The following is a 27,616-nucleotide window of genomic DNA, read 5'->3' as shown; positions in this document are numbered from 1 at the left end:
TCAGTTTCAATATATTATAAATCAGTATTATATTGCAAAACATGTATCATTTCTATGAATAGGGCAATTACACCAGTACAGTACAAGTACAAATATTCAGCTTGAAAACGGTGACGCTATCTAACGTGTTCTGGGAAGGCGTGCTGTTTCTGTATTTTGAAATAAATCATAATTTGCTCTGTTGCAAAATCTGCTTTCTTTTATTCACCATTGCATATATTGTTTAGCAAAGTAATACATCTAAGCTGACATGCATATTCTTAATGTTTTTTCCCCACATACTGTACCAATACAATATGCTGTTGGCGAGAATATATTTTTTTTTCACAACTGTGGAGAAACTGTATAGTTCCCTGTATAGTGTAGAGGGAGCTACTCTGCCTACACGGTTGGAGTCCTAAACTACAATAGGGGTCCATAATTGAGTAAGGCTCAATAGAAACTTCTAGTCCTTAGTGAGAATCCATAGAGCGAATCCATAGAGGGTCCATAGTTGACTCATAGAAAGAGCTGTCACAGTTGGAGTAAGTTAGAAACTGTAAGTTTCACTGTTTTCTGTTAACAACTGTAACTGTACTTTTTACTTCACTTTGTATTGTGTACTGCGAGTCAGGCCAACGAGTATCCAGATCAGAATCATCAGAATACTATTCATGGGATTCATCAGGTCCGTTTCCACAGGTGTATCAATCAAGCACCATGCAGTCTGCATTCATAATCTAGGCTGCTTGATTTTATACACCTGTGTAAAGGGACCAGATAAAACCCATGAATAGATACTGTATATAATGGCTGGTAGGTGGGCTTTTAATTCTGTATATCAAGACACCTATGAAGTAGATCTCGCAAAAAAGTTTTATCACCGTTCCATATACTGTACTCTTTGCAATGCTAACTGTAACAACCACAGAAAACAACGGTTCAACAAGGAGTTGTCGCAACAATGGAATCAACTTTAACCAAGCTAACTACCCAGTGTTATCACGGTCAACAAACTGAATAAGCTCTGCTTCTTTTTAAACTGAACTGTATGTTTCCTTTGTGTGCAATAAATGCATGACTATATTATTACATACATGACTGGCTAAGTCATGGGGACAAGTGCAATAACAGCCGCCATGGCGTCCCGCTTTGCGTCATGGTGATCTTTGCCTCCCCCTTGTCCATAAAGTCTGTGTATCGGGACACCTCACTGGCTATTATCTCTGACATATACACCTCAAATGTGCAATATTATATGTGCAATATTCCTTTAAGTCTACCTCACCTCAAAAGTGCAGTATTCTTTGCAAAGTGTTTTTGCAGTGTACTTTATAGTGTGTACTGTATCTGTGTCTCATGACGGTACTGTATTGCATTTCATAGGGTTCCCATAGTGTGTATCTGTGTGTCATGGTGGGTAGTCTTATCTAATCTAATCTAATCCAAATCTAAATTTATAATATTCATATATTGGGTTCATATTATATTTATATTATTACCAAGGCTCCTCCTTATGTAACCCTGTGAGGCCCAAGAACCAAAAGCTGTTGCTAAAATAATCAGCCGTTTTGTCAGTTTGGCTGGAATTGCACCCATGGAACAGGGATGGCAGAGCCAGGTTTAAGTCTCCTCATCCAGATGTGTAGGTTGTAGAATGTTACTAAGACAATCTTCACTGTAGTATATCACATAACCCTATCTCAAGAATGTACATTTTGACATATTTGATGTATGTACTGTAATTACTTGGTGAGGGGAAGTGGGGTACAGGCTATTGGAGTACTGAAATGTATTCCTTGGGTTACATTCCGTCCTGTCAAAAAGGAAACAGTGACAACCACAGCTGAAGAAATACATTAAAAATGACTCTCTTCTTTTCTGCCTGAGGTGGCCAGCTAACCAGAGGCTTTGTGAAGCGTGTGAAATGTGATTACAGCACCGGCCGACTCTACACTCCCACCGTTCAGTTAGAGACCAGCCAGCAAAACAAAGTTGAGCTGTGAGTGCAGTTTTTTTTTTTCACTCAGCGTACTGTCCTGTCCTCTGTGGGGTGTCCGTGCATATGAATCATTTATGTGTTTACAAGCCCAAAAAACGCAGTGCAAACACGACCCTGACAGACACACAAAACCACAACATCCGTTCCTCTGCTTCGTCGACACTACCTTATTCTGACCAAACGTGCTCCTGGCGATGCCAGGTGAGGTCAAGGGGTCACCATGAGGCTGTGCATGTCGTTCACTGAGAATTACTGTAACAACGTCTACGTGCTGAAATGTGATCGGAATTCCAGAATCAAACAACCAAACAACCTAGGCTCAAAATCAAACAACCATGAACCCTGTTAAATGTGTTATTATTTGTGTCTGGATGTTGCATTAGACTGTGGGTGTGTGGGTGTGTGTGTGAGGGTGTTTAACCAAACTGAGCCCAACCCTTACCCGTTTCCGAAGGTTGCAGGTGAGAATGAGGTTCCGCGAGAAGGTGTTGGCAAAGGCCGTGTAGAACTCCAGCACCTTGAGCAGGGCGTCCCTTCTGATGACATGCAGGTCGCAGTACGTCAGGGCCCGCACATTAGCGCACGAGTGTGCCAGGTTGCTCTCCTTCCAGAACACGTCCCCAAACACGTCCCCTTTTCCTTCAGTAGGAAAAAAAAAATAAGTTAGCACAGGTCACAACAACAAGCATTAAAGCACTTAAGTGGTCCGATGCAGCGAAACCTAAACTCCCACTTCCTGGAAACAATCGATGGACTTCGTCTGTCAGTACTTCAGTCAAACAAGCTCTTTCTTCAACCGAGAAAGGGCTTTAATGGGAACTGGCTGTTCCAAATACACAAACTGATGGATGTACAACCCAAATGCATCCCTAACACAATCATTGCATTTCAACACAGAAAACAAATATGGCTCTGCTTTATAAAAGCCTAACTACAGAGTCTAACTCAAACTCAAGTGGGGGGAAGAATGTGAGTGCATATTCAAAAGGATGGTAAAAGTTTTTGTTCTCAACAACAAAATTACTCCTGTAACTGAAAGCATAATAACTTTTCATTATTACTGTGTACTTTATTTCATTTTATTTTATTCTGTTTCAGCATTTTATTTCACTACAGGAGACAGCAAGCACTTTTCTCCTAAAAATAAATCGGAAATGAACAAACATTGAGGCACTTTTCACGACAACAACCAAACACCTGCTGTGCCTTATTTCGATATTTGGCAAGGAAAAGGATGTTTACATGCTTCTAACACAGTTAGTTTAATAAATAACTGAAGTTGTTGACAATTATCCATACAGTGAATAAGTGCAGCTCTTTACAACTCTAACATATGGGAGTTAAATCCAAAGATTTCTAGAGGCTCTGTCTGAGTCGGTTACGTCCCAGGAGAACCAATCATGGCTTTACCACTGGTAACCCTTAGATGGTGTATACAACCATTTGTAAACAAAGGTGCTCACTGGAAGAAAGCTACCTTTGGCTCTGGGTTGCAGAGTAGAACAGCATATAAAATGGTGTTATTCAAACAGCAAGTTTAAACAAACACACGCTGTGTGTGTTTGTTTCTACTGAACTGCTTATTAAAAGTTCAGACATCACACACAGCAATCTGCTGCTGTTTGTGTGTGTGTGTGTGTGTGTGTGTGTGTGTGTGTGTGTGTGTGTCTGTGTGCGTGTGTGTCTGTGTGCGTGTGTGTGCGGTATGTGAGTGTAAAAAAAAAGACTTTGGACGTAGTGCTTAACCTGGCGGACGTTGGGGTGCCCATCACGGTCCTTTGATGAGGTCCGTCATTAGAGACTCTGCAGGGTCTTGCTTTGGAGTTCAAGTGAATGCCTTGGGGCCAATTAGTTTTCCACACTCCCATTTTATCCCTCTTCATAATCGAAAAGGAAAAAACACATCTGATCTGATAGGCCATTAAATGAATGAGGCTTAAAATCCTTTCTCGACGAGGTCTAATCAGATGTAATGCAAAGGTCTCAGTGCTATTTCACGTGGGGCACACTTGCCAGACTGTTGCGGGCTTGTTGATGACCTCTGTAGATGGTGAAATCACTGCTGCTAAGTGTATGCCTTGTGAAATGTGGCATTTGTGTTGTTTACTTCTGAGTCACTGATGTGAAAAGAGAGGAGAATATGTTCCAAGAAATGCTTTTTTTCTGTTCAAGCAAAGGGTTAGGATAGTATAAATTTGTATACAGGAAAAGGCAACTAATCAAGGCACCTCAAGGCACATTTTAATGTCATAGTCAATTCAGTTTTCTTGCACTACATCCTATAATCACATAGACCAGGATCAAATCAATAGTAGCCCTAGTGATCTAGACTCTCTCCATAATCCCCAGTGTGAACAGTCAGTGTTGACAAATGCAGCCTTAGTGAAATACAAGAGCATGATTTGTTCAAATATTGAAATCTGATAGCCATTTGTGTGCAGGTCAAGTGTTGGACTAAAAGGAGCTATCCTTGCATATCCCTGGGAAACTACACACAACAGTATACAGAGGACATGACTTTTAATCCAAGACACTGTAACAAGATGGCCCCAGAAATCAGAGCACAATTTATTTTTGATTTTGCCCTAATATAGCCCTGATTTGGCTCTAATATAACTGATTTGGTCCTAATTTAGCCCTGATCTGGTCTTCCTATAGTCGATTTGGTCCTAATTTAGCCCCAATTTAACCCTAATTTGGCCATAATATAGCGCCAATTTAAACCTGATTTGGCACTGGGCCGGTTTGCACCAGTGGGTCACAACCAATCGAGCCTCTGTGAATCTTGCCGGCCACACACACATTTTAAAGCAGGGCTTAGCAATGAGGCTGGTTCTGCAATAAGCAGTAACCCCCTTGGTGTGCTAAATTGGGAGATGATTTGGGCCTCTCGTCTCCTCCCTGCGTGCCATGCTGACAACACAGTTTGAGCAAAGGGCAGGGATGCCTGTGGGTGATGCGCTGGCCTCCTCGGTACCCGCCGCCACACGGAGCAGAAATTGGGATACGACACAGACCCGTGTTTGGGATCCTTTAGCTGTGCTGTGACGATGTCAGATTCAAAAGGTCATTTCTGGTCCGTTTCTGGTGGAGCTACTTTAAGTACAATAATAGTATGTGGTCTTAATCTTTAGGGAGGTGTGAAAAACAACCAGTGAAACCTTGCATGAAAACACATAGGATGTGTCACTGACGTCATCATGACAAGTGCGAGATACGTCATTGTATAATGTTATAGGTAGTGATGTAGTACTTGAGTCCGGTCTCGGACTCGAGACCAATTTCTGCTTTCTCGGTCTCGTCTCGGACTCGTTCCTTCAAAGACTCGGTCTTGACTCGGTCTCGGACCACAGTAGGTGGAGAAGGACTCGTAATTTAAGACCAACGTATTTTTTATGTTCATATAAAAAAAACACACAACACATAACAACAATAATAATAAAATTCAAAGTTGACCGGCATTATTTAAAAATGACATCCCATGGTGCAATGCAAAGATACTGCCGTCAGAGCCGTTTATTTATCTCTATGGCTCTGCTGCCGGTGAATGTCTGTAGGTCAGCATAGTCCATATTAAGACGTTAAGACTGCTCCTCTAAACAATTCCCAATCTAGCTTAGTCTGTAGGCCTAATGGTTGATTATTAACTGGGGTGATATTAAATTATGAATATGAAAACTGCCATTTTTTTATGGTCTTGGTCTCGACTCGGTCTCGACTCCTAAAGGACGGTCTCGACTCGGACTTGCTTCCTCAAAGACTCGGTCTTGACTCGGACTCGGCATAGGTGGTCTCGTCCCCATCACTAGTTATAGGAGTCTTGTGCTCTACTGTTGGCAACTGTCAAAAGAGCTCTTAGATGGCATGATGTCACACACTGTAGTCACATATGTCTGATGTCTGAACACTGTGAAAGTTCTCATGACAGCTACTAAGAGTGGTGACACAACAGAGTGCTGAATCAAAGATGTTGAGAGAGGAAATGGACACATCATGATTATGATGCTGCTATGTCAGTCTTATGACTAAGGCGGGGATTACACTGACCAGCGGCAAGCGGCAGGTTTCCTATTGTTCTCTAAGGTTCGGCAGCGGAACGGTGGCAGCGCTGGCGTAACGCTAGCACTAAACAAGCTGAGCGTTGAACTTGGTTCAACTTACAAAGCGCAATGCGAGCATATTCAAATGTCGGTTAAGGCAAACTGTTTGTGTTACCATAGGAACGAGATAGAAAAGTGTCACACGCTCTGGCTCCATATCAAAGTATTTATTCAGCCATGATGTTTCGGCCTGGGGCCTTCATCAGATCGTGACAAGTGTACCAGGTCCCTTAACTGGGCATTGCACACCCTGAGCATTAAAGGCAAGGGCATTAGCAAACGTTCATGTCAAAGTTCCAAGAGGAAGTTTGAAGAAGAAATCCGAAGATCTTACCGAGGATGGCAATGACCTCGTCGTCCTGGATGACCTCCAGCGAGCCGGACACGACGAAGCAGAGGGTGTCCACACTCTCACCGGCGTGGAAGATGAGGTCGCCGGGAGCGCAGTGCGTGGTCTGGAACTCCACAGCCAGCGAGCGCAGGCAGCCGTCACTGGCCAGACGGAAAGCTGGGTGCTCGTTGAACACCTGCCGGTTGAGGTGGACGCAGATGTCTGCACGCATGTCTTTGGGACATATAGACAGCACCTATAGGAGGAACCGGGACGGGATGGGACAAGGGGACACAGGGCGAGAATGAGGGACAGAGCCAAGCAATGGAGGGGTAAAAGGACATGAATTTCTTAAATAATATCACTGTTTCACACTAAAATCTCACTGGTTCTTTTGATTAAAAGATTCACTTGAGCAACAATACCTCAAATATTACTGTAAAATATATATAATCAATCTCTCTCATCTCCTGCCCCTCCCCACATCCCAATATCCTTCCATTCTCTCCATAGGAATTAGCAGTGTCTCACAACTGACCTCACATCTATCCATTTAATTCAATTCCATTTTATCTATGAAGCACCATAACATATGAAGTCAAGTTTGACCTTGACCTTGAACTCCAAGGCTACACTAACTACAGTATAAAAATTTTCCATTCAGCAAGCATCCTACTGTGTGCAGTGTGTGTGTGTGTGTGTGTGTGTGTGTGTGTGTGTGTGTGTGTGTGTGTGTGTGTGTGTGTCAGTGTGATCGGACCTGCTTGTGTGTGTGTTGTTTTTAAGCTGAGTGGAGTGCCATGGCAAATTAATTAAACATGACCACTGCGGAGGGGCTGAGGTCGGGACAGGCAGGCAGGGAGGCATTCTTTGATGCCTTCTCATTACGACGCCATGCGGAGAAAATAAATAGAATAAGCACAGCCATTCAGACTCTGCTGGTATTTGCAAATGTCAATTTGCCAGCATGCATGAATATTTCATTCCTTTTTTTCTTCATTTTCTTACCGGTGTAAGTGGCCAAATAAATTGCGAGTGAGTGAGTGAGTGTGTGCATACTATTTCCTTCCATTAAAAACAATATGAAAATGCATACACTGCAGCAGAGGAAATAAGTGCACCTTTTATTTGCTTATGAAACCACAAATAAGATATGAAAACAATCCATTTTGAAGGGCTGTTTTCTCAAGGCCAGTGAGTGCACAGTTAAGCTCATGTAGAGATCTTTGAGGAATTGCAAATAACTCTTTGTATTCATCACATAGCATGTATAGACTACATAAGCGATGCATTCCATACAAATGTAGTTCATATACTGCCAGTTTTGCAGGAAAATCTCTGACCTTGATGACACAAATAGAAAGTCTAGTGTGCTGTGATATAATTTTGGTGCAAACACATCTCTTCTCTATGCTTAGACAAATAAAATGCACAACATGACTCAAACTTTTCTTTTCCACAATTTTGTCTCGTTTTAAGCCCTTTAGCTCTGGTTTTGGTGTGATCTATTCACACAGTATAAAGTATAGTTTGAGCTGCCACGCTTTATTCATATGGCCCCATAGAGACTATGATGTTCTCAGGCTCTCTCTCTCTCTCTCTCTCTCTCTGTCTCTCTCTCGCTCTCTCTCTCTCCCAAAAGCACCTGGCTTCCACAAATCCGCGTCCTCGTACTTGGGCACATTGAACCGCTGAATCAGTTCCTTTTTTTAGATAATTACTTGAATCAGCTCCTTAGTCTTGCAGAGCACTAATAGTCCTAAGCTCTGGTGATGGTCTGCAGGATCTGACTCAAGCATTCTGCTTGGAATGATTTATGAGTATCAAGAGTGCATTATGAAGATAAGAACAAGGTTTATAGTTAGAGTTCAGTGAATATTTGTTGATATTTAAGCTTAAGAGTTAATTAAATTACACACAACCCTCTTCCTGTGCTCCTGAAACAACTTGTTGACTGGCTTGGTTCGATTGGCTGGGATTGTTTATTCCTCAGTCAGATGTAATTGAGATCTAATTAGTTGAAACTGACAAAAAATACATTGGGTTAAAATGGCGGACTAGACCTTTATCCACTGCAACCTCGAAAAAAAAAGGTGTTCGAAATGGTCTATCTATCATTTATTGATGGCAGTTGGTCAGTTGGTATATAGCTTTTGAGAAATACGCCCCTATGCAGAATGCTCTGGATACATTGAATTACTGCTTGAGACAAACACATCTTTGACAATAGTCTTTGTTAGAACGTGGATGACATTAACATGTCATCATCATATCATGGTAGATGCCATGCCTTGTCATCAGCTGTGATGGCAGTCTCTGATTGTCACATCATAACAACCTTGGAGCATGCTTAGCTGTGATACCATCAAATATCAGACATTTTAAATCTCTGGCAGTTCACAGACTATCAAAGATCTTGAGTGCCTTCATGATAATTACTGATAAAGGGGATTTAACGCTGCTATAGCCTTGAGAAGAATGTCAGTGACATTAGCGTGTAGCATCAAACAGACTAAAAAAACATAATCTAGGTTCCATTACACAACTATTGGTGATGGTATATCCTTAATTATAGTCTTAATGTTATGAATGGAATGTTAATAATGTCTATGGTTGGGCTTCTAAATGACAACACTGAGGAGCACATTGTTGTAACAGGTGCACCAAAAATGTGCAAGTTAAGCTTTTGTCAAGATTCATAATTAACTTTGGACAAAAGCATTTGCTAAATAAGCATAAACATAGACAAATCACTTTCAAAGAAGCCTGAATTCAGTTACAAACTTCATAGTATCTAATTAAACACCATTCCCCATGTCTTGGGAGAGAGAGCTCGAAATGGTAGTGAACCACTAAAGGGCCCACCACGTGAGCATGAAGGGGCTGTTGCATTAGCATCATTCCATAATGTGGTTAAATGAAGTGCTGCAATGCACTGTGACTACATTCAGATGCTAATGGTGCTATTAGCGACAGCAGCGCTAGTGCCGAGGGGAACTCACATTTGCTCTGCCCTCACAGGCTCCAAATCCACAGGAATGTAATTAAGACATCTCAGGTTTCATTGGAGGGGGTGATCATGAGCCAGACCGCTCACATAATTGGGAAATGTTGGGAAAGTGTGTGTGTGTGTGTGTGTGTGTGTGTGTGTGTGTGTGTTTGTACACACACAGTATGCGTGTGTGTATTTGTCTGTGTATGTTTAGTCATTCTCTCTGCTGCATGGCATGGGCATGTATGTGTGCAATCTTCATATTTGTATATGCAAGTATGTTTATGTATGTATGTGTGTTTAGTTACTTTCTCTCTCTATGTGTGTGAGTGTGTGTATGTGTCCTACTCTAGTTTGAAGAATCTCCCAGAGGCACTAGTAGTCGATTGAGAGTCCAGTCATCAGAAGCAATAGCTGAGGTGCTAATTCATGTGACTAATGGATTGCAATTAAAGTACTTCTCTTAATTACACCATGTCACTCTAAATTACAGCATACATACTCTATATAATCTCACTTGTTGTATTGGGCTCAGCGCAATCAGCGGAACAGCTTTTCAATTTGAGGACATTACAATCATTACCTTCCAACAATGCTAGCCTACTACTGATTAAAGTCATTTGACAAAATGGTATGATACGGGCTATATCTTGGAGTTAAGATCATCGCTCATTGCTTGTTTGATTGACGTGCCGGAGAAGAGGTCTTTTGAACCTACGAAGAAGAAAGAAGTCTTTTGGAATTCCACAGAGGTAGGATACCAATCCCCTCTCTGGGCTCTCACACAAACACACACACACACACACACACACACACACACACACACACACACACTCCCCTCTCCTCTTCCTTCAGTAATAACGCAGTGGGAGAGGAGAAGCTTCGCCCACACCTCCTCATCAGATTGTCTCTCTGTGTCTCTCTCTCTCCACATGTCTCTCCTTTCACACATCCACTTTATCCACTTATTTATCTCCTCTCTATCTCTCCCTCTCTTTCTCTCTCTCTCTCACACACACACACATACACACACACATTTACATTTACAAAATATATATTATATTAAATTTGTCAACAAACAAATGAGAATGCTGCACTATCCAACAGAAATTCTAACCCAAATTAGAATCCCCCTGACACTACACCAAATATGCTATGAAGCATCATTTCTTGCAAACAAGAATGACTAAGATTACACTAGAGAGTACACATCCTCCCCAACACTACGTTTAACCACTCATACTTAGAAAAAATATCCTACTGTTGTCTCCTTTTATACAAACATACGCACATATTGAAGCATCCTTCCACAACATTAAGGTTTTATCAAAGGGTTTGAATAGTTAGGGTGATCAGGAACAAGTGTGCCAGACTCAGCAGGAAACCAGGAAGTGCACAAACCGAATAAAACACACAGAGTGAATAACGTGGAACATGACACACACAAACACACGGCAGGAAGCCGAAAACACAGACAACATGAACCTGGAGCTAGAGATCTGGGGCGGGGTCGTGACAGGGTTTACAATAGTGTGACCCACTCTTTCACGCACCCTCTCTGTGTCGATGCCTTTGGACATGGCCCAGGTGGACACGATGTAGTCCATGACGCGCTCGCTCAGACCCTTGGGCACCTGGTAGAGTTTGAGGAAGTCGCGCACGTTGTTCAGCATCTCGTGGTAGCGGTTGGTGTTGGTGTACATCTGCTGAAAGATGGTGGTCACATTACCGAAGATGGTGGCATAGAGAAGGGCTGAAAGACAAAGAGAGAGAGCGAAAGAAAGAGAGAGAGAAAGAGAGAGAGAGAGAGAGAGAGATGAGTGAGGAGCTAACAGTGCAGTAAGACAGACAGACAAGAGACAGGAAAGTGGAACTGAATTGAAAGTGAGAGAGGAGAGAGAAAGCAGGAGAGATAGAGACAACGATGTGTGTGTTTGTGGGGGGGAGGGGTAAAACAATGGCAAACAGAGAGACAGACAGACAGGGAGAATTGAATTACTGTAAAAGTGAGAGAGGAAGGAGAAAGTGAGAGAGATAGAGACAAAGGTGTGTGTGTGGGGGGGGGGGGGGGGGCTAAAAAAGCAGTAAACAGAGAGAAAGACAAAAGAGAGAGAGAGAGAGAGAGGATGACAGAATGAGAGAGATTGATCAGGTCCAGTGGGAGTAAATAAAAAAAGAGATGAAGGCATGAAAATAGTCAGGACAAAGTGAGCGAGGACCAAAATACACTTGTCAAACACTCAGAGACATACTTCTCAAGACCCCTCTCTCTCTCTCTCTCTCTCTCTCTCTCTCTGATGACTGATGTGGTGAATGCACAGAATTATTCAGGTGTCTTAACCTTTTAAGCAGGTTAGTGCACTGCGTTATGAAGTAGTTCTCCTCAATAGTGGCAGAAAAACAAAAAAGCACCTTTAAAAGCGAGTAGCATCTTAGAGAGATCATCTTCACTGTGCCTTTAGGCAGTGAGCTCTAAGACTAAAGGCAGCACTCTACTTTCTCCCTCTCTCTCTCTCTCTCTCTCTCTCTTTCAATCTTTCTCTCTCTATCTCTCTCTTTCTTTCTCTTGTTTTCTTTCTTTCTGTCTCCCTCACTCTCCCTTCTCCTCTCTCTTTCTCTCTCTGTCTATCTCTATCTCCATACACTTCCTATCCCAACACACTACAGTGTTTCCATGGGAACCTGGACCAAAATAGTCTCTTGAACCAATGCTATTTTGTGAGCGCCGAGAGAAAAATAACATCAAGAGGCATCTATAGCCAAAGCGCCGACCTACAGAGCACTGGGTTTATTTAGAGGAGTCATGTACCATAAAAGTGATTTTGGCTGGGGCACAGACAGTAATCATCTGAGATAAAGGCCTCGGTCATGTTGGCCTGACATGTCTTCAACCAGGAAGTGTCAGAACTGGTTCTGTGGTTTCAAAATAGAGGTGCTGTACAAATGCAGGAATCTTTCTTTTAAAACTGACAAAAGAAATTTTGTCAAAAGGCGAGAGTCTTCCTGATAGGGGATACTAAGGAGCTCCAATGCAGGAGTACCGGTAATTATACCCACAATATGCAACATGGAGAATTTTTGCAATGTTATCACAATGCAGTGGTTTACAAACTTTTTTATGCCTCTCCCTAGACAATGAGAATGCCACACTAACACCCCTGTGCAAAGACAGGCATTGATTGACAGACATTGATTGACATTTAATGTTTTATCAGTTACATATGTTTCATTTTATTCGATCATAACAATATATCATTGTTTAAAAAGAAACAAATGATGATTTTATTGACGTGTGCTTAGTCTCAACTTTAACTGTAATGTATTGTCGGCAGTGACAACAGGGCCTTCAACAGTGAACCATATCATTTCTGCGCTAATTGAATTCTTACAAAAATGACAACCAAAAGCTCAGCACACACGTATGTATATCACATACACACTGTAGTGCACGCACACACACACACACACACGCACACACACACACACACACACACACACACACACACACACACACACACACACACACACAGTGTAGTGTACAAACACACACACACACACGCACACACACACACACACACACACACACACACACACACACACACATACTGTACACAGCAGCTCACAGACAGGCAATCTGAGAAGTGCAAATCAAGCAGGTTGAGATAAGCTAAAAAAAAAACCAGTGCATATCCATGCAATAAGCCTAGTAATTATTGCCGGATTGCCGTCCGCTCCCTGTTAATTGACACCAGCGTTTTTTATGGTCAGTGCGATGGGCGGTAAAGGTCAGCCGAACACTGGAAGAAGCCGGTGAGCCTCCAGCAAGAGGGTATGATGGAGGAGGAGGAGATGGTGAGGTGTGACTGTATGAGGTGCCGAGCAAACATTATGCTCGAATATATATGAATAGACACAAACATACTGTACAAATATACTGTACACACATACACATTCACATACACACATAGAGAGACATGCATACAAAAATACAGTGTGTGTGTGTGGTGTGTGTGTGTGTGTGTATGTGTTAAACCATTGGTGGTGCCTGGCTAATGGATGACAATCCATTGATGACATTCTATTATACCGGCAGATCAAGTCAGCCAGTTAATGAGATCACCTGTGTTAAGATCCAACACATGGTAGGACCGTCACTTTCCGGCCTGGTTTCAATACTTCATTTCACTTTGTGAAGCGAGTCTGGGGGCTTTGCTACTCGTGTTTACCACAGGCACTTTCGATTTTGAAACTACCATCATGCCCTCTCGTCGTCACTATTTTCAAACCACTGACAAGGCTCAAAATAGCCTTACACTTTGGTGGTAGCATGGATAGGGTCCCTCCAGATAAACCAACATATTGTAAACTTTCAAAGTGTACAGAGGTTATAACAAGGGCTGTTTCTGAAGGCAGCCCATTGCCTTACTTTGTGTATTAAATCAGTGGACGAGTTCAACTTCTTCCAGTGTAACGGAGGCGAACTGAGCTAGCGTGCTAGTTGCCCGTGTAAGTCCTCACCGCCCTAACCTTTAGAACGCTTCTAACCGCTGAGTTGGAAGCCTGGGCTTTTAGCTCAGCGTTTAGAGCGTTCGACTCCCATGCCGGTGAGTGTTGAGGTGTGCAGGTTCAAGGGCCGTGAGCGGCAGACGAATAAGGGCCTCGGCTACACCAGCACTGCAGATCTGGCTTAACGTGATGCACGTTTGTATTGGAAGATTTCTGTGGCTGTGTCAGTATGGCGTCATACTCCTAAAATGCTCTCTGGCTTTCTGGGGTAATTTAACAATTTAACTGGTTAGCCATGCGTGACTAACCAGTTTAATTGTTAAATTATTCCCGACCCCCCACCTCACCCCATCCCAACCGCCTTTGGCTCAGAAAAACATCCTCAGGTGAGCAGGCACTGTTGCCTCTTTCCACAGCCTCTGCCAGGCTCCACAGCAATTACAATTCTCAGCCCAATACTGTATCTCCTCTGCCCAACAACCAAAGAATTAGACAATGTGAGGGAGTGAAAGAAGAGTGGGTTGCCATGAGAGAGTACTTGAGCGGTTTCCTCCACTGCTATTACAGACAACGGGCTCTAATTTGAAAGCAATGGTGTGGTGATAACAGCCAATTATGCTGTTTGATCCCAGAGACACACTGGAGAAGGAGCCAATGACCAACACCAAAGCAGAGGAAGCGGCCATAGCAGGTCTCAACTAGGATATTTACTTTACAGTAACAGTCTCTTCATATTAGCATTCCACAACCACTTATAACCAGGTTTTAGTCTATTTGGTCATCAAACTATTAATTATTTTTGGTACAAAAGCATCACACAAACATGCATTCATGCATTCGTACACACGCGCACGCACACACACACGCACGCACGCACGCACACACATTGCTTAATAACTAATAAATGATATGTATGACTGATATAAGATATGCTAAATATATACGGATCAGAAATGTTTCAAAACATCAGGAAATTATGTATGAATCACCCAACAACACTCAAAGTTCTCCTCGGCATGCTGTCACCATCACCACCATCACCACCATCACCACCACCACCACCACCACCCGGTCTGAGACTGATAACGGGCCTGTGCAGCTCTATTTGTGGTCTGCGTCTGACACCACCCTCAGAGCTAATTACTGTCTGATTAAGCCAGCCCCTTACAGTCTCTTTAGCGCCACCAGCACCAAATCCCGCCATGGGCCAAACTTAGCAGGCAGCAAATGAGCACGCCGCACCTGCATGCAGCACTGAAGTCTCAAAAGTCTCCGAAGGCAGCCAGGCGTTGGGAGGAAGTGGGGCGGGGGGGGGGGGGGGGTGAGGAGGACGCACATGCCCGCCTGTCGTAGCTCCCGCTGGGCTTCTGCCTCCTCTCTTCCCCATAAGTGTCAGCTTGTCTCCAGCAAAGCGCCCATTTTGTCATTACGGCCCCGGCTAATAGCCAATCCAACGCCCTTTTATGGGGTCATAATGGGAATACCAAAATGCGTGACAGATGCCCACTTGGACGCACGCTGATGGATTAAAAACGAGCAGTGTGGGAGGATGGAGGCACGCCTGTTGAGACGGTCGAGTCTACTGATGCACGGAGCGTACGCATCGAGAGTAGACGACGAGACGACGCAGGTGCCTTCTCCCACCTGTGCCTTGCGCTAATGGGCCGTACAGTGTGTGTGTGTGTGTGTGTGTGTGTGTGTGTGGCGCATGCCACTTAAACCATTAAAGGATCAAACATTGCATGCAGTTACGGGCAACACAAATCAATGAGTGGTCCGTGATGGCCACTATGGCCATTCTAAAATCAATCTGCAGGCACATAAACAAGCAACTCTGCTAAACTCATTTACTCATAATGGAACAGAGAATGAATTACATTTTTTATATCACTTTTATTTATCACTTTGATTTCCAAATCAGAGCAGGTGAGTGATGGTACTCCTAATGTGCTTTATCTACCACATGGCTATTACAGTTTCATGAAAACACCTTAAAAATGTGTGTGATAAATGATAATAATAAGAGGAGGACCCCCCCCCCCACGCACACACACACACACACACAATAACTCCACTCTCTGTATTGTGGTTCTATTAAATATTTACGAGACTGACTCACACACACATTCTCAAGGCAGCCGGTGCTGAGGAGTGCCACAAAGCATTGAGCAGCATCCTTCACTGAACCAGACCTTAACAAAACTTCAGCTAAATCTCATGCTGAAGCCACACCATGGAGTCACACAGCTAATGATAATAAGAGGAGGAAGAAGCACACTCACAGAGAGAGAAAGAGAGAAGGAGAGAGAGAGAAAGAGAGAGAGAGAGAGTCTGCATACTTATATAACTGCAGAGTCAAAACAATACCTGAATAAAAAAAGAAATCCATGCTGCATAAACCAAGACATATATGACTAAACTTCAAAGGTTATTGATTGAAACTGCCATGGATCAATATCATAGTGTGTGGGTTAAGCCTAGTTTATAGAGCAGGGCAGAGGTTAAAAACCTCTTCAGGGACCAGTAAATCTACATTTGTCTTGGTTGGTGACCAGGGACTGGCCTATCCTATCCTCATCACCAGTGACTGGACTATTCTATCCTCATCACAGGCTACATTTACAGTACTCTTCGACTATCCTCATCCACAAGTGTTAAAAATCTAGGAGTTACAATTGACCAAGACCTATCACTAAGTAATCACATAAAACAGATTACCAAAACTTCATTCTATCATTTAAGGAACATTTCAAAGATAAGGAAGTCTTTATCCTTACCAGACGCTGAGAAATTAATCCATGCTTTTGTCACCTCAAGGACTGATTATTGCAATGCTCTATAAACTGGCTGCAATAACACCTGTCTAAAGAGCTTACAGCTTATACAAAATGCAGCTGCTCACACACTCACTAGAACTAAAAAATATGAACATATTTCCCCTATCCTGGCATCTCTACACTGGCTGCCTGTTAAAAGTCGCATTGACTTCAAAATATTACTTCTAGCATACAAAGCCATAAATGGCCAGGCACCAGAATATATTAAAGATCTCCTAGTTCCATATAAACCACCCAGAAAGCTACGATCACAGAATACTGGCCTTCTTGTAATTCCAAGAATCTCAAAAACTACAGTAGGTGGCAGAGCTTTCAGCTATCGCGCACCCTTCCTCTGGAATAATCTCCCTTCCTCAATTCGACTAGCAGACACCCTCCCTATTTTTAAGTCTAGACTTAAAATATACCTCTTTACTGCCTCCCATAGTTACTGTAGGTATGGTGCGGTGTGGAACTTCACCCACCTCAGGGATTCTTGGAATGGACCACCCTGCTGAGTCCTCGTGTGACTGGCACCCCAGTCACACGTGCGATGGTGGTCACTGACCATACCTTCGCTGGTGTCGACTACCCCTCACCATGCCTTAGTTATGCTGCTATAGCATAGTGCTGTCATGGACTTTTCATGTGTCACGCCGTACAACCCCCCCCCTCTCCTCTCTCCCCTTCTCTCTCAACTCTCCCTCTCCTGCCTATTCTCACTATGATATACTGTAACAATATATAGTACTACTGATTACTTATTGACATTAACCATTTTGATTTTCAGTAATACTAACCCACTCTACATCTTTCTTTCTTCCCCCTTACTGTACCTCACTTGTGAGGTACAGTATATCATCACCAGTCATCAACCATCCATGTGTTGGCCCTCCTCTCACCCATCTCACCTGAAGTCCCATCCTCGACTGCCCTATTACTGTCCCCCTATCTGGATTCCTGGGCCGTACAGCCCCATCACCTGCCTATGACAACTCTGCCCGGATTCCTGGCCCGTCTGCCGACCCACCACATGCCCCTTGACAACTTCCCCTGGACAATTCCAACGCCGGACTATTTGCACTTTCTCTTACTAAATCATGATTAATGCATTATCATACCGGATACGTAATCATCCCACCTCTTGTAACTTTCACCTCAGGTGCTTTAAACACCATGTCCTATTCTCCACACCTGACTATCATATGCATTTGTCATGTATACAGACCTTACTGTCCTGTATTGACCCTAGGCAGATGGGTCAGGCCCTTGAGTCGTGGATCTGCTCGAGGTTTCTTCCTACATGGATCTCCAATTCTAGGGAGTTTTTCATCACCCCTGTTACCCATGTGCCTTCTTTCTTTCTTTTCTTTTTTCTCTGATTGCCTACATTCTGTAAAGCGCCATGATAATATGTGTAATGTTTTGGCGCTCCATAAGCACAATAAATTGAATTGAAATTGGCGCCGGGGGGGGGGGGGGGGGCATGGTGATGGGGGATGTTTAAGGACGCCCATCATACAATCAGACATCAATCAATATGTTAACAAGTTCAAGATTGAATATCGCATTCGGTAGGTGGACAATTTCATCAACACTCTGCAAGAAATAATAAGTCAATTACCGGTATGTATAGAATAGTTAGCACAAACCTAAGAAGATAATCCACTTTGATCCACTTGAAAGGGTCTTTAAATAATGCCTTAAATGTATGGGAGAGACATTCAACACACAAACAGTATAACTGAACATCATTTGTAAATGGCATAGTGTACCTGGTAATTCTTTCACCAGAAGTCACACATTTATTCAGATCTTACTGTATTTATTGCTAATTGTAAACGTTTTGGCCGAACTTAACAGAGGGCATAAGCACAACAAATACCAGACCCCCAGATACTAAAGTTTGAGGGAGCTGTCTCCTTACGCAATGTGTGATGACTCAGCGATTTCAAATCGCCTTTGAGTGGTATCCCGCTGGAACAGCACTGCAGAGCATGCTGGGAATCCTGTGCAGTGATGGAAGAAGGGAACAACCAGTTGATCCCGAAAAGTCATAGGCATTCCTATAAATTATTTTTCCCATCCTTCCCTGGGGTCCATGACACACACACACACACACACTTTAACAGCCTCACATGACACAAATATTCACCTCAAAGCTGACACGCAACTACACACATAAACACCAACCCTGTCAATCACTCTCACTCCACAGACACACTTCTTGCACACAAACACCCACACAAACATAATATCCCCCCTCCACACAGACAAACCCAGCTTGAGCATCTTAAACCATAGCATTTAAGACTGTTCTGATAGGTGATAATGTGTGAAATGTTCAATCTCTCTATTTCTATCTCAATTTGCTTCTCCAGCTCTCTCTCTCTCTCTCTTTTGTGTGTTTGCTCGTGTTGGTGCTTGTGATAACTTTATTAGTAGAGTAAGATCGTATTAAGCCTACCTGGGCGTCTGCTTCCACCCGTGGGAGCACGCTGACCCAGGTATGGTGAACTTAGGGTTTCTTACACGGCGTCATGCTCACACTCACAACAACTAGTGTTGAGGACTGCAGCTTAGCCATTGGGGAGATGGTTGGCCATGATAATATACGTTCTGCTTCACGTATGAATAATGCAGTTGTGCTGTTCCTAGCATCAGTAGATATGGCTCAAGATGCGGTTGAGCGAGGAATTTATTTCTGTTCTTCCTCTATCAACGCCAGCCAAAAAAGTGATCTTGTCGAATGTGCCACCCTTCATTAGTGACGAAGTTATAATATACCTTCATACCTTTTGCCAAGTATGGCAAATTAGTTTCACCAATAAAGAAAATGTCCATCGCGTCTAAATCGCCATTGTTAAAACATGTTGTTTCTTTTAGGCGCTCTGTCTACATGATTTTGAAAAACACTGAAATTGACATGACTCTAAATTTGAACATTGACGGCTTTTATTACACTATCTATGTCTCTACAAACTCAATGAAATGTTTTGGTTGTGGCCAGGTAGGCCATCTAATAAGGGCCTGTCCAGAAAAACAGACAGAGCCTGGGACGTCAAATGACACAGCCGAAAATAGTGCTAGTGCTTCTGCTACAACTGATGAATCAACAGAACAAAATAACGCACAGACCAGGCCAGTGGTAGATAATGAACCAAAAGAGGTTACCGATCTCGTACAAATTGATAAAAATGATCTCGATCATCAAGAACCTCCAAAAGATGTTGGTAGTGAGTCGATTGATACAAAGGCTGGTGAGGGTAGGCCTACGCAAAGTACACAGGGCAGCACTAGTTCTGTGAGTGACATTGATCAAATTTTTGGCAAAGTTGATTGTGAAAGTTCCTTAATGGACACCGATGATGCACTTTTTAAAGTGCTTAGAAAAAGAAAAGGATCCCGTACTAGTAATCAAAAAACGAAAAAGAGTGAGCTTACAGAACCGAGTTAAACTGATGCTTAGAGTGAAAGCGATTATTCCTCTGATTGTAGCATTACATGTAGTGTGCGTCTGAGTGGGTCTTGGGTGCTCCTTGTTGGTGCCCCCCACCCAATCCCAATCCTCCCCCACCTTTTTTATGCAGCCCTTGCCACTTAATCTACTAAACCCCTCTTCTACTGCAACCCCCCCCCCCCCCCCCCCATTAATGCACAAATAGGCTGACACCAGACATAATTTCACTGCATTTCTTACTTCCAGTAACTATATGCATGTGACAATAAACTTCCTTGTATCCTTGTATCCTTGTGGTTACTCAAATCAGTCGTGCACTGTGGACGATATTTAATCGTTCCTTAAAAAGACCAAGCACGCACGACAAGTGCGTATTGATGATCACTTAGTTGACTTATTTATTGAAAAAACTAAGTTATACATGGGAGAAGGCAACTTTACTGATCAAGAAGTATATAGTCTCAGAAAATGTCTAACTAAGTTAAATGGCAACACTGATGAGAAAGCCTGAGTCCCTTAGTATTATGATGCGCGTGTGTATTTTGTTGGTTCCTTTTTTTCTTTTCTTTGTGACTATGCCTGATTTTCATGTCGCATCTTTAAACATTATGGGGCTAGACAAAGTTTGAAAAGAATAGAATTGTTTGAGACAATGAAGCAAAAAAAGACTGATGTTATCTTATTGCAAGAAACGTATACTGACGTTATAAATGCTGCTGATTGGGTAAAGGAGTTTAAAGGACTAATGTTTTTAAGCCATAATACTGCAAATAGTGGAGGGGTTGCTATACTATTTTCAGACTGATGCACTCCTGTTTCTTATCAAGTTGATGCTATTTTAAAGGGTAGACTCCTTAAAGTAAGAGCACAGTTTGAGGATAATTGGTATGTGTTTATTTGCGTTTATGCACCAACAATGGCCACTGAGAGAATATGTTTTTTAAAATACATTGGATAACGTTTTAAAGAATTGTGATTCTAATGAATTCCTACTGGTTGGGGGAGATTAGAATATGATACAGAATACATATAATAATTCCCTGTCTTTAGCCAGAGTTGATAAGTTTTATAGTTTGTGGGTTTCTCAGATCATTGTATGGTTTTATGCAAATTGTCTTTAAGTTCAGTTAAGCCCAAAAGTGCATACTGGCATTTTAATAATGTACTGTTGGAAGATAATTATTATTTTATCTAAATATTTTATTTTATCTAAATAACACTTCCACTTTTTGGAATGAATTTAGATGAGAAAAAAAGCATTTTCCCTCATTGCAGCAGTGGTGGGAAATGGGGAAAATTTAAATCAAACAGTTGTGTCAACAGTACACATTTAATGACACATCAATGAGACATAACCATATCTCAGAAAATGTTAGAAAGTGAAATTATGAAACTTCAGAATCTGGCTGATACTACAAATGATCAACAACATTTTGAAACAATTAAATTAAAGAAAATAGAATTAAATGATCTCCTGGAAAAACAGGCACAGGGCGCTTTGGTCCGATCACGCTTCCGAAATATTTAGATGGATGCTCCTTCTAAATTTTTCTTTGGTTTGGAAAGGAAAAATGGGCAAAGGAGATACATTAATGCGAGTGAGGCCATTTTAGTGGGTAATTGAAGTTGCCAACCCCCAAAACTCCCAGATGGACTTACTTGGACAAAAGGAGGGTTCAGGTACCTTGGAGTCTTTTTAGGTGATCACAGTACATTACCGAAAAATTGGGATGCTGCTCTTGAAAAAATAAAAGGACGTCTGAATAAATGGAAATGGTTGGTGCCACAGCTGTCTTACAGGGGCCGATGTTTAGTCATAAACAACTTGGCATCTTTCTTGTGGCACAGATTAATGTGTCTAGAATCCACCACCAAACTTATAGTCAAAAATACAGGCACTATTGATTGACTTCTTCTGGGACTGGCTACACTGGGTGCATTAGAGCATACTGTATCTGCCCAAAGAAGAGGGTGGACAAAGAATCATTCACCTTTCCAGCAGGGGGGCAGCATTTCGTCTGCAGTTTATTCAGCGCTTTCTCACAGGGCCTGAGAGTTTGACCTGGAGAGGGGTGGCGTGTGAAATCTTACATACCCTTGGGAATTTAGGACAGGATAAAACCTTGTTTTTAATGGATCCCTCCAAATTGGATACAAATAGACTACCGGCCTTTTATCGAGGACTGTTCAAGGTTTGGAATTTATTCAAGATCCAAAGGATATATAGGCTTTCCTCTTCGCAATGGCTTCTAAGAGAGCCTGTCACAAATGGAGCAAGACTTGACATAAGCAATGGCTCTACTGTCCTTAATCAATGGCTCTGTCAAGCAAAGATAATAACATTATGTGATTTGGTGGTTTTATGTGGTCCTGGGCTTGACAATATTGAGGGCCTTGCAGCAGCAATAGGGGTAATGATCTGTACGAGTAATGGGGCAGGCTTTGGCATGTTTGAGATCTGTTTTATCACCAGATGAGCTGGTTTTAAAAGACTATGGGAATGGGCTAATTTCAAATCTAAGTAACTCCTTTCCCAGGTTGTCCTTATTGCCTAAAACAGAATGAAAATGAAGATTCCGGATATCAGACAAGACTGTCCCTTTTGTTTACAAAGGGAAACAGTGTGCCATGCTTTCTTGTACTGCTTGAGGTTAGGTCCTTTTTTTGTTTTTTTGGGGAAAAAAAATTGTTCAAATGTTTGGTGAATGTTTTTCAAAGCAAACTTTTATTCTTGGTTTTGTAAGTTTTGTAAGAAGAATAGTTCAAAGGCACAGTTGATCAATTACATTTTAGGTAATGCAAAAATGGCTGTTTACATTAGTAGGAAAAACAAAATAGAACAGGACTGTGACTATGATGCTGTGATTGTTTTATTAAGACTGATAAAGTCAAGAATTCAAATGGATTTTAACTTTTACAAGTCTACATGTAACCTTGCGACTTTTGAACATATTTGGTGCTTTAATGGGGCGTTATGTTCCTTAAATAATTATGAACTGGTCTTTACACTTGTGTCATAAGAGGATACTATATTTTTATACTATTTATTTTCTTTCATCTTTCTTCTTTTTATTTGTTATTGTAAAATTCAAATTCTCTCTATCTCGCTCTCTCTCTCTCCCCACAGCAGCATGCTTGCCTGACACAGTATCACTCAGTGTGTAGACAGGACACAGTGACTCCAACCGTCCCTGTCTGACTACAGTACAGCCCGACCTCCTGAAACACTTCACCTAGAGATCCGACCGAGACACTACAATAACACAGAGAAAAAAGTAGGCAGTCACACTGCATTGGATTCAATTGACAGAACTAAGAATTGAATACATCTCAGTCTGATACGTTACATTTCACACAGTGGTATGGCCATGAGCCATGAGCATTTCAGGGTTCCTTGAGTATCCTAATGAAATCAAGAGTATGTGTAAATCCTAATTTAACTGCAGTAGAAACAGCAGTAAAAGTACAAGCTAATATATCAACAGAGACATAATTGACCTGAAAGGAGAATCCAGTCAAGATGAGTCTGATTAATTTAGCTTTAAATGTCATATTTGTGGATTTATGTTTTGGGATCAGAGCAGTGCTAGAACTACAGGAGATGACAGGTGTGGACATCTAAATCAGGTAGCACTTCATCCCTCTGCTGTTGGTCCTGGTGCAGTGTCTCTCTGTTTTGACCCTGTCATCTTCACACCTGAGATATCTCTGGAAACAAATTAAAAATAACACACTAACCACACACTCACACACTCTCTCTCTCTCACACACACACACACACACACACACACACACACACACACACACACACACACACACACACACACCAGAGACTCCAACAGATTTGTCAGAGAAATACTAAATGTACTGCAGCTTCTTCCCCGCCCACACTATCCAAAAAAAATAAACAAAAGAAAGAAAAAGAAAAGAGACAATAAAAACATGATAAGAGAGTACACAGATGGCCCCATCCGTGGCGCGACTGGCTCCGTACACCAGCGACCCGGGTTCGTGGTCCTTTCTGGATCCCACCCCGACTCTCCCACTTGCTTCCTGTCATTCTCCACTATCCTGTCAATTAAAGGCATAAAAAGCCCATAAAATATACTTAAAGAAAAGAAAAAGAGTACACAGGTGTACATTAAACTCTCCTAAGGAGGGGAGGGAGGGGAAGACCCATGTGCAGAGTGGGTTGAGACGAAAAGAGGCGTGAGAGTGAGAGAGAGGGCAGGGGTGGAGGCATATAGCCTGGCCCGGCCCACCTATATCTTTCAGGGAGATCTAGTCTGGAACACCATAGTTCATAACCGTTTCCCTCAGACAAGAAAAATGTCAGGCCAATCAGCGACGAGAGGGGAAAACGAAACCGAAACTTATTGAGATAAACAGAAGCAGCAACACTTGCAAACGTAAAAAAATGCAGTTGGAAAAATGCAGAAATTTATTTACAGCAAACTGGACCAATAATTTCAAAGTTAGTGCCGTTGCACTAACGATGCACGTGTTGCAAACGTTTCCCAATCGAGAGTCACCAGCCTCTATTTACTTTGTAAATGAGTTTGGATTCTTCCAGTCTAGAAGGCATAATCCATAAAAGTGTTTTCAAAAAAGAACCTTCCATTAAATGAAGATATTCAGACACCTTCAGGTCGTCTGGAATCAGCCAGACCACTTCTCTGAAGTTCCCTTTCAAAACAAAGCTAACTTAGAGTACTCTGGTGTACTTAAAACAGAACATTTATTTGGAGACAGACTGTTGCAGTGACATATTCTTTCTCTCTCTCTCCCTCTCTCTCTCTAACTCCTCTCTATCTCCATCTCTCTGTATCTTCCCTCTCTACTGTTTTTCTTACATACATGCATACACTCACACATGCATGTACACTTAAAGTAGTGCAAACTTAATGTGCTCATTTCATCCCTCAAACATGGTATCCAAGGGACCACCTAACGGACCACAATGGAAATAAGATTTTGGGCTTTGTTGTGCTGCTCAAAGACATGATGCCTCCTGCCCCTTGCATACTGTATACTGTCTATTTACAGGAGATCTATTATTGTACATACATAGCACACACACACACACACACACACACACACATTGAAATAACCACTTACACCTACAGTAAGCTGCACTGTCACACATCCCCACACTCACTTTTGTCTGAAACTTAAACTTTAAGACACTTTGGCAGACTGTCTGGACTTTGAGCACTACCGTTTGGCAAAGTGCTCTCAGTAGATATGAATAGGCCAAATGAGTATGTCTAAGAGCAATAATTTCAAAGTGAATCGCACATCATGAACAGGCTTTATGCTGGCAGCCAGGCAGTGAGAACAGGTGGTGATCACCAATATGGGCACCTACTGTATGTCTTCAGATGTTTCTCAGAAATGTTGTGCTTTGAAAGAAAGAAAGAAATCATTTCGAGAACTTACTGGCCTTTGTTCGCACATACGGAGGTGTGCCATCGCAATATCTGTCCTTCAAAATAAGAGCCCAGAGAGTTAGGACTCTCCAAACACTGAGTAAAAAAGAGAAACACGTAAGGCCTTCCTCTGAACCAAACTAGGTAATAGGTAACTGGGCAGGACTACATAACCTTTCAGCCTCCAAACGATTGGACTAGATCTCTGCTTCAGATTATATGGCTCTTCCAAATACATAGACAGAGCTCTTCTAAAAGGCTTCTCTATAACTAGCTTGCTTACAGTGATCAATTCTTTATAGCATGTCTGGCTACAACAGGTTGCACTGCTATGGCTCTCTGTTTACCACACACATCTAATGGGAGCAGGAGTAGGCTACCTTGGCTAATTCCCTCCCTATGGAGTCACTTGTTGGGCTAGACCGCACAGTCCTGATATTTCTCTTCAAAAAGCAAAAGAGCATCCCAGACACTGAGGAAAAACTCACAGCTAAGCAAGCACACTAGAGTCAATGGTTTCTGATTTCACAGATGGCTTGGGCTTGTCCCTGCAGGCTATATCGCATGGATGCAGACCAGACACCAGCTCTGGCTTCAAAGTCTGAGGGAGCGATGCTGTGTTAACGTTCAGAACGACATCCAAAAAACCCACCACAGTCCCTTGTGGGGAGAGGAACGCGTGGCGTTTGGCAATGCAGCGACATGGTGGTCTAATTGCCACCTTTGTAGCCACTAGACGTCCCATGCCGTGAGTCAGAGTAAACAGGCATGCCTTCATACGGTGTACCACGTTTGATAACAACATGCTCGCCAGAGTTGGATAAACAAATTAGCACTAATAGACTGTATCAAAAAGCTCTCCGCAACATGGCAATCCTATCTGTCACTTACTCAATCTCTCTGTCTTTTATGCACACACAAATACACACATACCCAGACATATTTCCATTTTACCCACATTCCTTTCTCTCTCTCTCTCTCTTTCTCTCAAACACACACACACAAACTCATACTTTTCCCTCTTTCTCTCTCAAACACACACACACACCCACACACACACACACACACACACACACACACACACACAAACTTGCATGTTTTCCTCTATCTCTTTCTCACTCTCATACACACACATACACACACACACACACACACACACAAACACACACACACACACACACAAACACACACAATTACCCTCTTTCTCTCTCTCTCGTCTCTTGCCTATGATGAATGCCACCCCTTACCGAAACACACCCACTCAGCAGCATCTCCATAATAACTCTGTTTGCTACACACATGCCTCAGTGAGGCGCACACACTTCTGCGTAAGGTACACACACTCAGCAGAAAGGCACATCTCCTAATTGCTCTTCCTTTTGATCATATCATAAATTCCAACCCATCACACACACATCAGATGAAAATATATAGATAGTATATACACAAATTGGGTCCAAGTTGGCGTAATAAACACAGTTATATTTTGCTGCGGCTCATATACTTGCTGATGTTGGGGGGGCACCTTGACTGTTTGGTAGCTCTGCTGAACAAATGAACAGATTTATGAAGCTAGCTGTCACCACCTCCTCCTAATCATCCACTCTACCCCCCACCGCACACACACACACACACACACACACACACACACACACACACACACACACACACACACACCTCTTATTGTATGCAGACTAGGCCTCCCACTAACAAGCAGAACATTTAATAGCCAGCTCTGATTAATTACAATTTTGTACCGGCTCGTCGTTCTCAGCCGAGCATGACCGTATTTAATTAAGAGCCAATGTGTCAAGCCTGAGTCAAGAGGAAAGACTTACTGATACCGCTCTGTAAGTCGGATTATGTAGGAGGAAACCATTTTCGAGGAAACATGACAGGTTCTTGTCTGTCTAGTGCAGCAATCAAATGTGGCTACCAAAAATAGCAGCCAGAGTCTTTGTAATTACTATTTAGTAACTTAGTAACAAACACCTAATAAAT

At 42.4% G+C, this 27,616-nt stretch overlaps 1 protein-coding gene and 1 long non-coding RNA gene across 2 annotated transcripts in view; one reads left to right on the top strand and one right to left on the bottom strand.

The window, feature by feature from the left end:
• kcnh5a (potassium voltage-gated channel, subfamily H (eag-related), member 5a) overlaps positions 1–27,616 on the bottom strand; it is a 129,644-nt gene that overhangs the window by 30,773 nt on the left and 71,255 nt on the right. The window contains exons 10-12 of the mRNA XM_042095890.1: positions 10,958–11,157; positions 6,416–6,668; positions 2,424–2,620 (exon numbers count right to left, since the gene is read on the bottom strand). Of these exons, the coding sequence (XP_041951824.1) occupies positions 2,424–2,620; positions 6,416–6,668; positions 10,958–11,157 (650 nt within the window). The remainder of the gene's footprint in view (positions 1–2,423; positions 2,621–6,415; positions 6,669–10,957; positions 11,158–27,616) is intronic.
• LOC121711989 lies at positions 696–14,415 on the top strand. Its single transcript, XR_006032492.1, has 3 exons — positions 696–781; positions 7,773–7,775; positions 14,403–14,415. It is a non-coding gene; the product is annotated as an uncharacterized LOC121711989 (long non-coding RNA).

Source organism: Alosa sapidissima, chromosome 6, assembly GCF_018492685.1.
Source record: "Alosa sapidissima isolate fAloSap1 chromosome 6, fAloSap1.pri, whole genome shotgun sequence".
Taxonomy (NCBI): Eukaryota; Metazoa; Chordata; class Actinopteri; order Clupeiformes; family Clupeidae; genus Alosa; species Alosa sapidissima.
The sequence above is the reverse complement of the archived record's forward strand: the minus strand, read 5'-3'. Positions and strand labels throughout refer to the sequence as shown.